This window comes from Vidua chalybeata, chromosome 1 (assembly GCF_026979565.1).
Source record: "Vidua chalybeata isolate OUT-0048 chromosome 1, bVidCha1 merged haplotype, whole genome shotgun sequence".
Lineage (NCBI taxonomy): Eukaryota > Metazoa > Chordata > Aves > Passeriformes > Viduidae > Vidua > Vidua chalybeata.
This window is the reverse complement of record NC_071530.1, coordinates 10,159,181-10,176,020: the sequence shown is the minus strand read 5'-3', so window position 1 is coordinate 10,176,020 and position 16,840 is coordinate 10,159,181. Positions and strand designations below refer to the sequence as shown.

Below are 16,840 nucleotides of genomic sequence, written 5' to 3'. Positions count from 1 at the left end.
ACTGGGTGACTTTCACCACTTCTGCTTTCAGGACTGAATGTTCAGTAATGTGGAAAAATTTGTGTGAAAAAGAAATCTTGTGAACGGGCAAAATCTTTTTTGGGGAGGGGAGGGGAGGGGAGGGGAGGGGAGGGGAGGGGAGGGGAGGGGAGGAGCATTTTCACTGGGGATTTCTGCCACTGGAGTGCTGGTGAGCAGTGTTGAGATCGAAGAGTGACTGAAGTCATCAAAAAGGGAAAATGCCCTGGGACAGGAGCTGAAGGGACATGCTGCTTATTCCTGATCCTGCTTTGCCAGCTTATGTGATGCTGTGACATTTAATTGAGTTTCATCAAGATGAAGGAATAAAGCATGGCTCATGTAAGAACAGAACTGTTTGGATAGCGAAACAATAAAAGTGACTTTGAGGGATCCCTTGGGACTTGCAGGTCTTGCCAGGTCTTAATTTCCATAAGGAAATTCTGAATTGCCACACTGAATCCAGCTCCCAGAGCGTCCCACCGGCTGCCCTGAAGTCCCGGTGGAGCTCCAGGATGACCCGCTCTGCCTTTGGCTCGTCCCCTTGTGGCCCTTTCTCTTGGGTGGCTGCAGGACGTTCTCCATGGGCCCTCAGCTCCCTCAGACCCCTCAGTGGCACCAAGTGTGGCTTCACAAGAGCATGGGACTGGCTGCTCAGGGCTTGGCAGGAGAAACCGCGCTGCACTCAGGTGAAGCTGGGCTCGTGCAGTCCCCCAGAGGGAATTACTTCACTGATAAAACCCAGGACAGGCACAGGCTCAGGCTGGTGACGGGGTGAGGGAGGAGGCAGAGTGGGGCCTCTGGTGAGGGGAAGCCCAGGGCACAGCAGGGCTGAGCCCCAGCCTGGCTGCTGCCAGTGCAGGATCTGGCTCTAAAACCAGGACTTGGGGTGCAGCCCCTGGGGCCTGCTGGCCCTGCACGGGCTGCAAGGATTCACTGTCGGTGCTGAGAGCCATGTTAAATGCTGAAACCCTTCCCTGGCCCTGCTGGCTCCCCTCGAGTCAGGACCAAGGCTCCTGGGAGCTCAGGCCTCCCTTGGTGAGGACAAGTACTAACAGCAGCCTCATGCCTGCCCACCCCAGGATGTGAGGATAACCGGCCAAAATCAACACAGACACATTCAGTGAGGGTTTTTTTTTAAATACATTTATTAACCAATGTTAACACATTAAATGACTCTATATATTGCTAGTCAGAGCAGCTTACAAAATGCCAGAATGCATCATAAACTGGACAGCCACAATGAATAATTACAATGTGCATAGTGGCTAAGCTCAACACTTTAATATAGCTTTATGATTTGCAGAAAAATTAATTTTAAATCATGGTTCCTAAAACAATCAATTGTAATTTTACCTAAAACTTATACAAAACCAGGCCACAATCTTTTTTTTTTCTTTTGTTTTTTTTTTTTTTTCTTTAAAACACACAGTTTTCACGCTGTAGTAACTTGGAAATGTGCAACCGTGTCAACAGAGACAAAAAAGCCAAAGTAACACGAATCTTACTTTCATGCAGCTATCAGTTAAATATTACATATTCTGGAATGATTTTACACCAAAAATATTTCCACAATACTTGCTTTCATAGGGGTGGATCGAAGTTTTGGAACTTGTAAAGTAATCGAACAAGATTGATTTTTAGTTGTGAAGTGTTTTACAGTCACAACACAGAGGCGACAAAAGTTAATTACACATTTATCAGGCAATAATGCAGCTGTGGTAATACAAGTTACCATCTACTTACTATTTTTTCCAATCAACTTACCACTTAATTTCTGCAACATATTGGGCATTATTTGGCGGTATCTAGTCAATTAACTTATATCACCACTGTAAGTAAAAAAGGTCAGAATTTCAGTGGTAGTTCACAGAAGTCTTAGTTATATTTTTGTCTTTACAATGACCCTGACAAATCCTAGAGAAAACTTTTTAAAAGGCTTTCCTCCTGATTCTTCAGCTTCCATCGTTCCATCATGTAATTGCTTTCAATAAATATCAAAGATCTAAATAAATATTTACAAATTATTCCTCTAACTTCTCAAAAAATAGCTGGATGATTAATGGGCATATGACTCAGTATAAGACCAATCTTTGAAAGAAACTAAAATGTGGAGACACTTTAAAAGAAAAGCTATTTAAGTAAGCTTTACATCTATTTAAAAAAATTGTCTCTGAACATGGATGCAATTCATATATCTATATATAAAACAAACAAAAAGAAAATCATTTTTCAACTATCGATCCATTCCTATTGGTAATGCTTCTTAATCCAGACATTCCGCAAAATACAGACTTTTTACAAATCACGGCATCTTTAATACAAGAAAATTAACATGCATTATTCTTCATTCTGAGTACAGTGATGGAGCTCATTATTAGGCAATGACCCATTACTACAAACATAACGGCTTCTGTGAAACTTAAGTGCTTTTTCTCCTTTTGTTATCAGTTACAATGGACCAGGTGACACCAGATCAGAGGTGGTCAAATGACATTGAATTGGGAGGCTGAAGGGGGGCGCAATAAAGTAATTTGTATGCCTCAAAATTCCAAGTATGAATAAAGGTAGTTGGGTTTTTTGTTTGTCTGTTGTTTTTTTTTTTTTTTTTTGGCTTTTCTTATTCTTGTTATAAGCACTCATGTTAGAACAAAGACGAAATGTGCAAACTTCAAAATTTAAATATTCATTTTTCTCTAAGATCCAGCTCAGTAAAAGATTACCCCAGTTCCCTGTGATTTTAAACTACAAGATCAAAGCTAATATTTTGTTATAAAAGTTATATATTGAAAAGAAATAATGAAAATAAAACACAGTTGGGAAATATTTAAGAAAAAATATGCAGGACTAGCACCTGCTGTGTCAACCCTGTTCCCTAAATTCAATCATGTACCCACTGGTATAACCAATAGATAATGCCTTTAAACAGTAAAATTAAGCTGAACAAAACCAGCTCAACAAGGTTAAGAAATAAATGTTACATCAAGGTAGTATGCTTCGTTTTTCTGAAACAGTTCTGTACTTCTTACATTCAGAACTAGTTTTTAAATGTTTTTTAAACATGTTAAACTTTTGTTAAACTTGCATCATTTTTTCTGTTTTTAGATCTGCTGTTTTTAAAGATTAAAATCTCTGTAAAACCTAAAAATGTCTTAAAATTTGCTGAAAATGCAACAAATCCTCTAGTTTAAAATTATTTGAAGTAACCTGCTCCAACAGATATTCAATTCATTTTGCCGACAAAATTTTGGAGGAGCATTTTTAACAGAAGACTGAAATAACTGTGCAAAATTTCTTCTAAGAAAAGTGTTTAAAGGCTGGTGCAAAATGGGAAGCAAATTCTAAACAATTTTGGCTTTTTTTTTTTTTTTTTTTGGAAACAAAAACCGCTCTGTCTGAGAATAGCAATCATTGGGGTGGTGCTCTAGGGGAGGAGTAACTCTTTCATCTTTTCCTGCGGCAGGTACGTTTGTGTTCAGCATGCCAGTGCTCCTGCTGACACTTGATGGAGCAGTAGGAAGTGTTCCAGCAGCAGTGGTACATGGCCTCCTCTTCACAGTTGTAGCACTGGGGAGAACAAATGAGATGGGATTACCCCCCTGGCAGGATCCCTCCTCACCCCTGCACACACCAGCACGTGCAGAGCAATGTTCCTCTTATTTATGCTCGGGGGCATCCAGGCATTTTTCACACGTGCTGAGTGAAGCAGCAATCTTCAGCAAACCCACACAATGCTTTCCTATTTTCCAGAGTCTGGATTATTGCTTTTCAAAAAATCATCTCTCACTTAAGAAAACTCATCTCTCAGAATGGTGGAGTGACATTTTTCAGGCACACAGCGCAGGAACCATCTTTTACCCTACATTTGTGTAATAGCACCCTGATCTATGTCTTAAAAGCCACAATAAATCAACAGGCGCTGCTGGCACAACAGGCTCTGCACAGGCTTGAAAATCAGTGTTTCTGAGGTTTCTTTATAAGCCTGACTTGTCCAGAGGTTGCTGGGGAAGATCCTTTTGGTTTAGAAAATCTCAAAAGTCACAACAATAACATCCCAAGAGACAAGAATTATTGGTTTGTTGTAGCCCATCTAGGGTCAGCCTGTAAGGACACTGCTGTCACCAGGGTTTGCTGACTGGCAGCCAGCACTGCCACCTCCTGAAGGGAAAACCTTGTGCTCCATCAGTGCTACTGAGCAGATCAAAAAAGTGTTTTTTCCTCCAAGCCTTAGATAAACCCAAGAAGGCCTGTAATATACAGGTTGGCTACCTGGGCTCTTGCCCTTTGTTGTGCCTGCCAGCACTGCACAAAACTCCTGAAAGAAAGACGTTGCATAGCCTATGATTTATACAGAATTACTTGGTTCTGGAGAAAGCTGCAGCAAAGATTTCTACCTTGGAACACAGAGAACACCCCCAGCTTTCTGATAGCTGGAAGAGCTACTTGGAAAATAACCCTGCGGCCCCTGAGGAACTAAGGAAGGGAATGCAACATGCTGGTCAGCACCATGGGTGGCCATCAAGGAGGTACAGCAGCTCCAGAAACAGCGTGCCCTGTCTTCAGGCAGGTTTATGCCCTTTTAAGGCAGTGCTGCAAAAGCATGAACTGTTATTTTGACAAAACTGCATAAAGTAAGGTGGCATTGCTGCTTAAGGTACCATTTATACTTCTGCATCCTGGAGAGTCAGCTTCTAATGGCCTTAAATTTGTCTTTCTGAATTTGGTCTGCTCAAAATCAGGAGGCATCTTTAGGAATCCAGTCTGAAATGCTTATTGCATGATGGGGAACAGGGGGAGGGATATCACACAGTCTGTGCAGGCTGCTATCAAACCACAGAATAACACACAATTTATTTTTTATGTCCTGTCTAGCTACAGCTTTGCTAATAAAACAGAGAATTACAAAGGAAACAAACCCAACTGCCTCAAAAGAGAAACCACAACAACCCACACTACTGAAAGACAGATCCAAGAAAGCCAACATTTACATTGGCTAAACTGATAACCATTTATTTACATCAGCAATAAAGGGACTGCCCTAGCTGTGTGAGAAGGGAACCTCTTCATTTTCCTTTCATAATTTAGCTCCTGAGAAGTTTATTTGTAAAAATGTCTGCAAACAAGTGTCCTCTCGAGAGCAGTTTTCCTGGTTTTTCATGTTGCTGGCTGCCCACAAGCCTGTGGGAGCCATTAGGATCATCTGCTGGAAAGGTGCAGGGAACAGCTGTGGCTCTCTCCATTATGTACAGCACGGGCCTCAGCCCAGAGACCAAATTCACATCTGCTGGCTTGGAGAGATCAAAAAATGCTATGACAGGAGAGGACAACTGATCTGTGAGTCCTGCACTTCCCTTTACATATGCTGGCCATAAGTGTGGGATGTAAATCTCCACTTACAAAAGGAAAATAGTGTCATCTGTGCTGGTGCCAGCACATGTGGCACTGGAGGCAAAATGCCAGCTGGCCTCAGGCCTCCTCTTTTCTTTGTATTTTCCTCTTTCTAAACGTTATCAATCACTTGGGGTTTTGTTTCAGACAGTACACATCAGACAATGCTCATTCACTTAAAGACCACCTGTTGCAAGTTAAAATAAATATATGTGTAAATAAATTTGACTGAGAAAAAAAGGTTAAAAGCTGTCAATGGAAAAACAATCTATGCACCAATTTAAGTAAGTCTTATACACAAATAAAAGAACTTGGAGAAACTAAAACAGAAACATTATCAAAACCAACATTCCAGCCTGAACCTTGGAGGCCATGGAGCTGCATAATCTCATTATTGTTACTGCTGCCTTTACATTTCTTCCTTTTGTTTGCTATTTACTTGAGGTATCTGTATTAAACCAATTTTTTCTGAAAGTATAAAAATGAAATTGGGCTAAGCCAATTGTGACCAGCTAGAGAAAGAAGAACTGTTATTCTTTAACTATTCATTAGTCTTCTGAGGGCTGGAAGCACATCTCCTGTCCCTGTACACCACCAGCAAAATGATCCCTTTGTCCCAACTGGACTTGTTTTTTAGGTATGAGAAAAAGACAAATACAGTGTGAATAATAGCAGCTGTATTCCCAAGCATAGACATCAGCATTACACAAAACCTGAGGTCTCTGCTCCTAATTAAAAAGCAAAGCCACCAAAACTAATTTAGTATGTGTGTTAATTACATGAGATTTTGGTAAGGAGGTATCATTATAATAGCAGTGTACAAGTGCAGTACGACACACCAGGGACTGTCATTAGTACCACTGAAGGAAGAATCACTGGGGAGTTGTGTAATTGGACCAAGTCCAGCTGCCTGGGGCTGTGTGTTGGCAGGCAGATCCATCAGCTTGAATGCAGAGGTGTTTATCCTGACCCTCCTTCTCCTGCCACATGCAAACCAGCTGCCTGCATGATGCCTTCATTTAGGGTGGTGATTGACAGATAGTTTGAGGCCACAGAAGTAGGCAAGATTGTCAAATACTCTTTCTATCTTTTGATTGTTTTGTTCAGTAGAGAAGCTTTATGCCCTCATTAATAAATTCAGTGATGTGGTACCAGGGCATTTTTTGATTAGTCTGAAGGATATAGTAAAGGCACATTGGAGCAGATAACTCCAGTCAGTCTCTTTTGAAAATTCTACCTTCAAAACCACCAAAAAGCAGCTAGAGCTAAGAGTCCAGCCTCACAATGATGTTATTGTGCCCGAGTTACTGCATGTCAGCTGAATGGTGACAATGGTTCACATATGTGCTCTTCACTTCTGACAGAACAGAGCTAATTTGCCATATTTTATAGTGGGCAAAGGCAATTCCATTTCCCTCTCCAGTGCCACAGAAAAGCACATGCACACAGCAGTTGGTGACATACTGAACACAGTATCTCGTTCAAGTCAGTCAAAAACAACTTATCTGGTCTGCAGAGACAGGTAGACAGGGAGGAATTCTCTTACTGACAGAGACCCAAGCACTGCACCATCCTAACACCCACAATAAAACCTCTGTGAGGAACAGAATTGAAGACTCTACAGGAGCTCTGGCATTTGAAGTAATTATTCTCTTTCCAAAAACCAAAACTCATAACTGTGATAGTCAGCGACCGACTGCCTCGCCTGAGTATTTTTTCCACTCTTCTTCAGAGCAGAGTTTTCCCTGCAGGGACCATTGTTTCATGTAAGCACAGGGACTAATGAGGCTGAGCAGCAGCAAAACAGCCCTTTATAGCAGAAGGCAAACGGGGCTGCAGGGGGGGTGGCAGGACTGGCTGTCCCTTGGCTCATGCCATCTCCTAGAGGCTCCTGCTCCTTTCCAGCCCCACCAGTGCTACAATCCTGTGCCCACCCTTCTGTGTGTTACAGGCAGGTGTCACAGTGCTGTGTAACTTCCTCAGGTACAGCTTTTGCTCCCCTGTTCTGTGAAAGTTATCAAAGAAATAGCAGAGTTTGTGTGTGTGCCAGGTCCCAGATCCTGAGCAGAGCAGTTTTCACCTGCACTCTGCTCCTGGCAAGCAGCACAGTTTATGGTTCTTGCAGTGTTTGGCTAAGTGCTGTACAGCCATGTGGGAGGACACACTCCAGCCTGAGAAAACACCAGCCACAGTCCAAATAAAAGCAGGGAAAAGTTTGTGGTGTGTAACAGAACAGTAAGTTAGATGTCTATTTCTATGTTTCTAGAGGGCACACCAACATGGTTTTTGTAGCTGATGCTGCAGATTTGCACTTAAGGAACAAACAAGAGAGGAATACATTTCAGAATGCTATGTCTTAAATATAAAGGAATATAAAAGAGCTATAGAAAAAGCAAGGAGAGGAAAAGGCCAAAAAGGATATCACTAACAGCCTTATTAGCAGGGGAATCCAAATTGATGCAGCCAGATATTGTACCCTCTGAGGTCTCAAGATCCAAGAAGTGTTAACATAATGGAAAGCATGTTTATACAGAGTAAAACTGCATTTAGAAAAAAATATTTTTGATACTAAGATCTGATTGGACTCGAGAAGGTGTTGCTGTTAGCACTAACAAATTAAGATGGCAAGTAATCAAAACAACAAGTTTGAAGAAGATTTGAAACAGCAATATGAAGGAAAAAGCCTTAATGCTTAAAGACCAATGAAAGAGCAGTTCAGTTAAAAGCAAGGAAGAAATCCCTTCAATTGCCTGCAGGATGCATTATACATTTCCACTTACTCTCTTGTGATGAATTTTTGACACTTACCCACTGCTTCTTCTTGGTCTGCGAAATCAGTTGCTTGTGCTGACCTGCTAGTTTCTTTATTTCTTCTAAAAATTCTTCTTTGCACTTCTCCTTTACCTGCTTACATTTTCTGTCCATCTCTCCTTGTGCATTGGCCACAGCTTTGTTTACAGCCTGCCTTTTCTCTTCTTCCATCTCTGTACGCAGCTGTCAAAGACAGTCAGCAAAAGAAGTCAAGGGACAGCTACTGGAATTAAAAGTGTCTCATTTAAACCTCTACTCTTCAAACCTCTATTATTGATGCAGGTGGAGGTCACCTAATTAGAGATTTCTCCTATTTAGGAAATAAAAATTACTCAATTAGAGATATAACAAAATCAGATTTAATCAAAATAAGAATGTCACTGTATTTCTACTCTGCTAGGCATCTACAATAACAGCTAAAAAAGTTCTATGCATATTTGCATATAAGTTCATAAATTTATTAATTTCTCTTTAAAAAATACTTTGTTTTTTCCAAATCTACAACTGCATATAAATCTACAGCAAGTGCACAATGGAAAATACAAAATAGAACATCTCTGAGTTCATTAAGAGGTACCTTTTAGTATTCACTGTCTGTGAGGTTCCTCTGCACCTGCTCAGGTATCTAAATGTTCAGTGTCTTAATCCTACAGGATTAACACTTGAACTGCCTAGGTTCATTTCACAGTCCTTCATCCAGAAGGAAATTCATCTTATCTTAAGACAGGAACTTAAGTGAGGTCAGACAAATCATCCTCCAAATTGCCCTAGCCAAAGGTGACCAGGTCAAGCTTAGACATTGAATTTTAAACAAGTTATTATTAGATAAGAAAATTCAAACAAATTTCAGTGACCCGATTTGATCTTTAGGTCAGAAGATGGACAAAAGAATTATTTATGACTAGCGGTTAAACAATGACATTGTTTAGAATCACACTTAACAATGGAGAGAAAGGCTTTGGAAACAGATACTCATGAATGAACAATTAGTTTCAGTTTTGGATCACAAACTGATTTCACTGGACAAGAATCAAAAAAGCCAAGAGTTTTCTGTTTAAAGTAGGCTTATTGGTATAGAAATGGTCTAAAAAAGCAATAATGGAGACTATTTTTATGTGATCTTTTTGGAAAACGTTTTTTATTAATTTTGGTAAGAGTGGTTGTTACAAAAATAGAAAAGAATGTGAAAAAATCCCCAAAATTGCCTTTCCTCAATCCAGGGTAGGTGGTGTTCAACAAGTGTTACCTTTTCCACTGCCTCTCGCACAACTCTCTCAGTTTCTCTTTTGTGATCAGCTTTCATCCTGTCCTTGAAATCATTAAAGATTTTGGTGTATTTGTCATGGCACATGTTCTGACACACTCCATCATTACTGGTCTGGGTGCTCCGATGCAGCATTTTTGGAGAAGAGGCACTTAACTTCTTGGTCTGAGTTGAGACTGAAACTTTTTCAATGGGCTGAGGCATTGTGGGAATTTCCTGGCTTGAACTTACTGCTTCAGTTTCAGGTTCTGGCTCCTGCAGAGAAAGAACAAACTTGTAAATCAGATATCAAAATAGAACAAGTCAACCTGTTAACTGATCAGTTCCCCCTGAAGAAAAAATGTGGGATCCCTGTGGAAAACCAACTTGAGAGTGGGAAGACTCTTGGGTCAGGCTTTTCTGACTTCAGCCAGCCTCACCTCCCCAAAAATATGAAAAACCTTGGAGGCTGTGCCGACTCCTTGGGATTACTAGAGGTTTGCTAGAGATATTTTTCCCCCACAATATTCTGCCTAAAGAGACTGTAGTTGCATGGCCTAGGCTCCTGCATTGTTTTGGCAAACTCTGGGCTTACTCTGACCCAACAGGCTGCACTGGAGTCTGTGATATTCCACTGACTCCACAGAAGTGCTGCAAAGATTGATCAGTACTTCAAAGGTCCTTTGAAGATGAAAGGCTAATGAGAGTCTACATCTTGCTTCCAATAATATGGAACCAGACTTGGATGACCACAGAAGCTCTGTATAATTACACAATTATCAAGAAAGAAGTCACTGTTTCTGTAGTGTACTCTGCTGAATTAAGCTGTCTGTGTTATTACAATGTAACACCAATTGCTCCTGCTCTTTAGAGCAGATTGAAGTTATACTCCTGGAAATGTTTATTGCTATTTGAAGTGTCTGAAGATACAAATGATATTTTTTTTTTTATTAAGGTTAGATGTTTTAATGCTCATTTAGCAGTGTAGAGACAAAGCCTTGTTCAGGACTGGACTTTGTGCTTGTCTGTGTGATGAGGCACTGCTCACATCATTCAAAAGGCTGTGTATTCCCTTTTGCAATCAATTACTCTCTAAGAGGTCACTGTGATTGACTTCTGGATCACTGATCAAAGCCAAGAAGGCAAATGTTAAGACATAAATATATGAAGCAAATTACAGCATTTGCTTGCCAGAAAACACAGTAAGAATGGCAAGACATCTCCTGTAATCTCCCTATCTTGCACTCAAACAAAGTTTGTGCCCCAGGGAGCACCGACTGTGTCACTGCCCCCATCCATGACATCCATGGCATGTCAATCCTCCTCCTGCAGGATCAGGTACAATGGGAAGGCAGCTGCCTGGGAATTAGCAGTGGCCATGTCCCTATTCCAGCCACCACAGAGAGCTCTGCTGCTACAGTACCTGCACCCTGCTCTGCACTGGCATCCCGAGTACTCTGGCAGGGAACACACATATGTGCAAATGTTTCTCAGCGTTCCTCGGGCAGCTGGAAGGAGGCCAGGAAAAGTCCTTGGCGGCTCGGGAACAGATTTACGGCTCTCTCTGCAAGTGCCCCCTTGTGTACACGCGCAATAGCGCAGCCCTTGGCTCCCTGATCCCGCAAGCGGGATACACGGGGAAGCCCCGCAAACTGGGTAAGGTAGTTCATAAACTTAATAGTCTCGATTGCACTTCCTAATTTCTGCTGTTCATGGACTCACTGATATCCTGAATTTGTTATTAGAAAAGAAATGTTGTAAGCTGGCTTGCTGTATTCACGATACAGGGTATTCTCATGATGACACACATTACTTGCATGTGGGAGGCACAGTTACACTTGTTAGCAAGGAGTACCAAGCTGTGGGACTGGAACTTCCAAGGCTAATACTGTAACATCACTAAAAGGTGACTGAAATTGAAGGAATGTCTATTAAAATTTCAGACATTTTGTACTTTGCTATCTCTATAAACACAGTAATTGAGGTTACTCACTTCTTTCTTGAGTTCCATACTCTGGTTACGTCGTCCTTTCTTTGCTCTTGGTTCCTGAGTAACCTTCAGCTGTGAACATTAAGAAAAGCATGTTGAATCAACCCAAAAAAAACAGTTAATGTAAGTGGCTTTTATTGTAACATGACTGATGTGGCTTTTATTTGTCATTATTTGCAATTATTTAGGGTATCAAATAGAAATGTTAATGAAATGTTCTTAAATGAGAAGTGCACACAATAAACTTTCTACATTATCACTGATGACTATGACTGCATGAAGGAACAAAATTAAAGAACAAGTTCTACCATTCAACATGCATTTGCTAAAATACTCTTAATAATTCCTTTCTCCATTGCACACACAAGTTCAAACATTTGTTTTCTGAGATATTCTGATATCAGTGACCCATATTTAGAAATCAGATCTTGCTGGATGCCAGAAGACAGCAGTGATTATAAAGAGAATATAAGTATGTAAATATGGTAAGATCATCCAGAGTGGATTATAACTGGAGGTGTATGGAACTTTATGCTTTAGAATAAAGGTCAGTCTCGCAGTAGAAACAAGGATGAGATCTAAGCGGATGGTAATTATCTTACAGTGCTTGTAGAGAAGGTCTTATGCCTGCTTTTGAAGCATGCAGTACTAGCTAGTCTTAGTAACAGGATATTGCAGACTACAGCAGAACAGGGAGTTTGATGGCTACTCCTGTGTTCCTGTATCTGGGAAACCAGTAAAACAGGTATAAGCATTAGCCAAGTCATGGATAAATAATTGGCATCATAGAGAAAATATGTAAATGGACACTTCAGACCCTGTGACTGACACTTCTGGAAAAACAGGGAAATATCAGTTATCTTTTATTTGTGACGATTTTCCTGTTTTACCAACAGGCTGTTGTATGACAGCACACAAGACTTTAAATAAATGGGCTACAAAGGCTAAAAACCCCTAAAAACCACTTTGATAAGGAACAACCTTCCACCACAACATAGAGGTTTATAAACTTTTATGTTTTTAGTTCTAGATTGAGTGATAGACCTGTTTGACAAAAAGACAAAGGAAGAGGGTCAAAATACACCAATTTTTTTGAATACAGACTTAGAGGAAGGATAGTGGTTTTAAATGAGGAAAGATGTTGCCAGGGAAAGGGCTGCTAAAAATACAGAGAAGCATCCTGCAAACTTTGAAAAGCAGTGAATATATAACACCCTCTTGGACAATGAATGATTAATAAAGATCAGCTATGATAAGGGAATGTCAATGTGGAAATGCAAAGTTTTGGATTTTGGCCATTTGTGCTCTTTGTTAAGACAATGTAATTTTTCTTGTTTTGCAGAATTATTTTTTATTACTTTAATCAGTTGCTGGTCACGTGGTCCTCAAGTACAACATTTGCACCTAACTTTAGTTGGACCTGCTGAAAATGTCATGGCTGGTGTTACTTGTGGATCTGAAGGCAGAATAGAGCTCAAAGTGAACATACTCTAGCTGTGAAAAGGCTGAGCAGCCACAGGGCTGTCCCTTGATAGGGCTCCAAGAAGGCAGTGTTGCAGTCCATCTGATATCTGTGACATTTGACTTGAACATTCCTATTTAACTTTAGAAATCTTGATCTGTCTCATCAAGGTGCTGTACATGACAAGTGCTTTGAAACTTCACAAAGGTCATCCAAGAAACTGAGGAAAGAGGAAAATCTATATTCTTGCTATTACTGATAGCAAGATAGGGATATAAGGGAGATAGGGAGAATAAGTGATAGGGAGGCTAAGCCTTCTTGTCCTCACAAACCTGCAGACAGAGCACAAGGCTAATTAACAGCACATTAATCAAAAACACGTCTTTGTACTCCTTAATGAATTGCCCCAATTGCTAATATTGTAGCAGCACTCACTTGCTCATTGCTAGTGGAAGAGATACTTGACTCTGCCTCCTCTTCCCCTTTGTCCTCATTCTTTGATTTCCAGAATCTCCCCTCACGAAGAAAACGCTGGTGCAGCTCCAGTTCATCACAGGCCTTCTTCCATCCCATACTGCGTTTCACGTGCAGCCGGTGGATGTTAACTGTGATGTCTTGAATGTTTTCAGAGGGGATCCAGGCCCTTTTGAATACACAGAACAGACAGGTTCAGAAACATGAAATACAGGTGAAGGATCTCAACCTGAGAAATTGACTTCAAAAGTAGTTTTTCACAATGGTCAATCACTGACAATTCCTTTTTGATTTTTTTTTAAACTCAACACATTCAAAAAAAATGGACTGCATGCTGTTAATTTTTGTTATTATAAATACTCATTAGCTGTTGGTGCTATGGCTAAAAGTCTCATTTTTGATGAGCCACAAACCTTCCCCAGCACGATCTCTTACCTGTTCTCTTGCTAAATGCCCTCAGACACAGAAATTTTTTTTACTGAAGGTTCCTATGCTAATCCAATTCAGCTCTTGACCTCTTTCCTAAAACTGTCAAGGAATGCACCAACTCATCACCTTGAATAGAGACATTTTGTGTCCTGGGCCCTTGTCTACCAGGACTGAACTTCCATGGGGACTGCTGTACTTCTTTGGACTGGAATTCATGGCAGTAACATGGTTCCAAAGTTACCTTGTCCACTTAAATATGTTCAGAGAATCCTCAGAGAGTTAGATAGGCAGGTCTTGACATTTTGAAAGGTTATACCAAGCACCAGGCAACATTGGACATTGGATATAGAGTCACTGCCAGGCACATCTGCCTAACAGATTAAATACTCAACAAATGACATGTTTGTGAAAAGATTCTTGATTCTTGCAATATAAATTTAATTTGAGTAAAGACAAAGAAACAATGCCAATTTATACCAACCAGGAGTTTGGCCTTTTGTCCAAGCCCAGCACAGTAACTAAGCAATGGCACTGCAGTTAAACATCCTTTGCCTTTTGTATCAGCATGCATTTAAGAAATTGCAAGCACCTCATCCCACAGGTGCCAGGATACTTTATTAAGTAATTTAAAACTGTGTGAACTTAAAGCCAAAGATAACTAACAAATTAAACTATATACATGAACAGATTCAAGGGGAAAACATTCTGTGACTGAGGCACCACTAAAGATCTTTATAACTCACTTTATAATTATTAGAAAGTTTTGGTAGTTCATATAAAAAGTGAAAAGATGTTACATACTGTGCAAGTTACATGAAAGCAATTTAAATAAACAGTTACTAAAACTCTGTTACTGAATCGTCTAGGTCCTTTTGGGATGCACCACAATATACCATCTCCCAAATACCATGAATTACTTTAGAAATGTCTCTTCTCCTCACATTATAGGCATATAAATAAAAGAGTAAAATAATCCAAACCAGTACATCCATTGTCACACTGCTACAAACTTCCCAAATGTTGAACAACCAGCTGGAGAGAGAACAAAAATCTGATCTCTAAGAGACAAGTTTCCAATGTAAAGAGGGATTCTCTGAAACTGCAAACTGGCTCCCAGCAGGAGGCCTGTCAATGATCTAGCAGTGAGACACAAACATTTGTGATATATATCATGGTACTAAACCACAAAATTGTAGTGCCTCAGCTCAAATGAGAAATTGCCTGAAGTCAATACTGCTGGTAGAAGGAGTACATTTCTGTCCAGTTTTCACCTTGGCCTGGATTAGGAGACTGCTACACATTTGAAGAACCAGCTGAAGTTCACTTACTGTTTTTAATTAAAATGGCATTAAGGAACATCCTTCTGGCAACTGTGGAAAGAGAACCTCTAAGCCACTGAATTTGGACACTTCAGATGTGTTAGACTGAAATTTAAATCTTCTGAAACAATTATGGCAAAGTATTCAGTATTTCTAATGTTGGCAACAAGCTAAACCAGGATTTACAACATGACAGATGAGATAAAGTCTTGTAATATTGTTGTAAAAAGCAGCACATGGAATTAATAAATTACCTTTGGTGGTGATGGCCAAAAAAGCGAACATCAACTTGATTGTCCTCTTTCTGCATGACTTTGGCTGGCCAAAACCCAAAGCCTTTCATTTTGGCCCAAACCAACTCATGATTAGGTATCTGGAAAAAAAAGTTGTATTTATTAGCGGATATGAAATATTATATTGCTATCTCCCACAAGTATTCTGCTGTGATAATATGCTAGTACCTTAAAAGTATGGTTACTGTTTGTGTCTAGTGCTATCTTCATTTTTATCTTCTTACATTTCCTTGTTAGATAGATTGCTTGGATCAACTTAAAAAAAAACCAACCCAAAACCGCGAAGTCTGAAAAGGGTGCAACTGTCTATTGAAAACAGAGATCTTAAGCAGCCTAAAAATTAACTTGTCTTTCTAGTTTCATTCAGGAGCAAAGTTTTAGTTCTGTAAGCTCCTTATTTTCTTGTGAAACTGTTGTAACTGGCTGATACCCAAGTTTTATAACCTACATTGTTACAGCTTTGAACTTCAATCAACACTTCACTTGTGTAAAATATCCAGGCTTACAGAGTCTTAACCATGCTTTTGAAACAAGCCCTCTGAAATGGAATATTCAATGCATTAATGACACCAAAACTGCACGCTTTCAAACAGAAAAGAAAACAAATAAAAATCTGTGTCAGCAACGTACACAAGGATAGCAGAACCAATTGTCAGGTCGCGCATTTGACAAATAGAAACAGTTCTTGCAAAGCTGCAGTTCATCCAGCTGAAAAACAAAAAATGGTAAATAAGCAAAAAAAATCCTATTTACGTGATTTCAGTAGCGTCCCTCTCTCTAAAGTAGTAAAATTTTTCAGCCCTGCTTGCTAGTTTGGTGGAGTTATTTCTGCCCATGCAAACTAAAGGTGGGCTGTGAGAGGCTGAAAGACAACCTGAAGAAACATCATTCGTGTTTCAGAAAACCGAGGCAGAGGGAGAAGACTAACTGACATATTAATGATCTATTATAGATGAAATGCAAAGAACAGTTCTTAAAATTCATCAAATATTTAAAGTACATTTTGAAAGAAGTAATTCAACTGTACAAAAGGAGAAAGTGTGCCAGATCCTCAGTTGTATTTTTTGGTCTCCCCTGAATATGGAGAAATGTTTTAATGACAATTACAGAATTTGGTAGGAATCTCACTTCAGATTCAATTTATATTAGTAAGTTATAATAATAACCCACTTAAGTAAATATTTCTAGTCCAAATCTGTATTGCTTTATTATTTTTAAATATTTGAATATCAGTGTTTTTAAAATTATCATCTAGTTGCAAAAAAAACCCCAAAAAACCAACAAAACCCCAACAACAAAACCCAACCAACCAACAACAAAAACCTAAAGAAAAAGTAAAAGGAATTCTGAATCAGCTGCTAGAGGAAATTTATATTTTCTGCTGTCTGGAGAAAATTTATAATTCAATTTCAC

The 16,840-nt window shown here is 39.7% G+C and overlaps 1 protein-coding gene across 5 annotated transcripts in view; it reads right to left on the bottom strand.

The window, feature by feature from the left end:
* Positions 1-2,609: 2,609 nt before the first annotated feature.
* The window catches only part of ZMYND11 (zinc finger MYND-type containing 11), a 103,644-nt gene continuing 89,413 nt past the window's right edge, over positions 2,610-16,840 (bottom strand). For all 5 annotated transcript variants that reach the window (XM_053952046.1, XM_053952072.1, XM_053952061.1 and 2 more), the window contains 7 exons: positions 16,058-16,135; positions 15,389-15,507; positions 13,348-13,555; positions 11,454-11,522; positions 9,464-9,736; positions 8,215-8,400; positions 2,610-3,585 (listed from right to left, as the gene is read on the bottom strand). In XM_053952046.1, the coding sequence (XP_053808021.1) occupies positions 3,463-3,585; positions 8,215-8,400; positions 9,464-9,736; positions 11,454-11,522; positions 13,348-13,555; positions 15,389-15,507; positions 16,058-16,135 (1,056 nt within the window). In that variant the 3' untranslated portion in view covers positions 2,610-3,462. The remainder of the gene's footprint in view (positions 3,586-8,214; positions 8,401-9,463; positions 9,737-11,453; positions 11,523-13,347; positions 13,556-15,388; positions 15,508-16,057; positions 16,136-16,840) is intronic.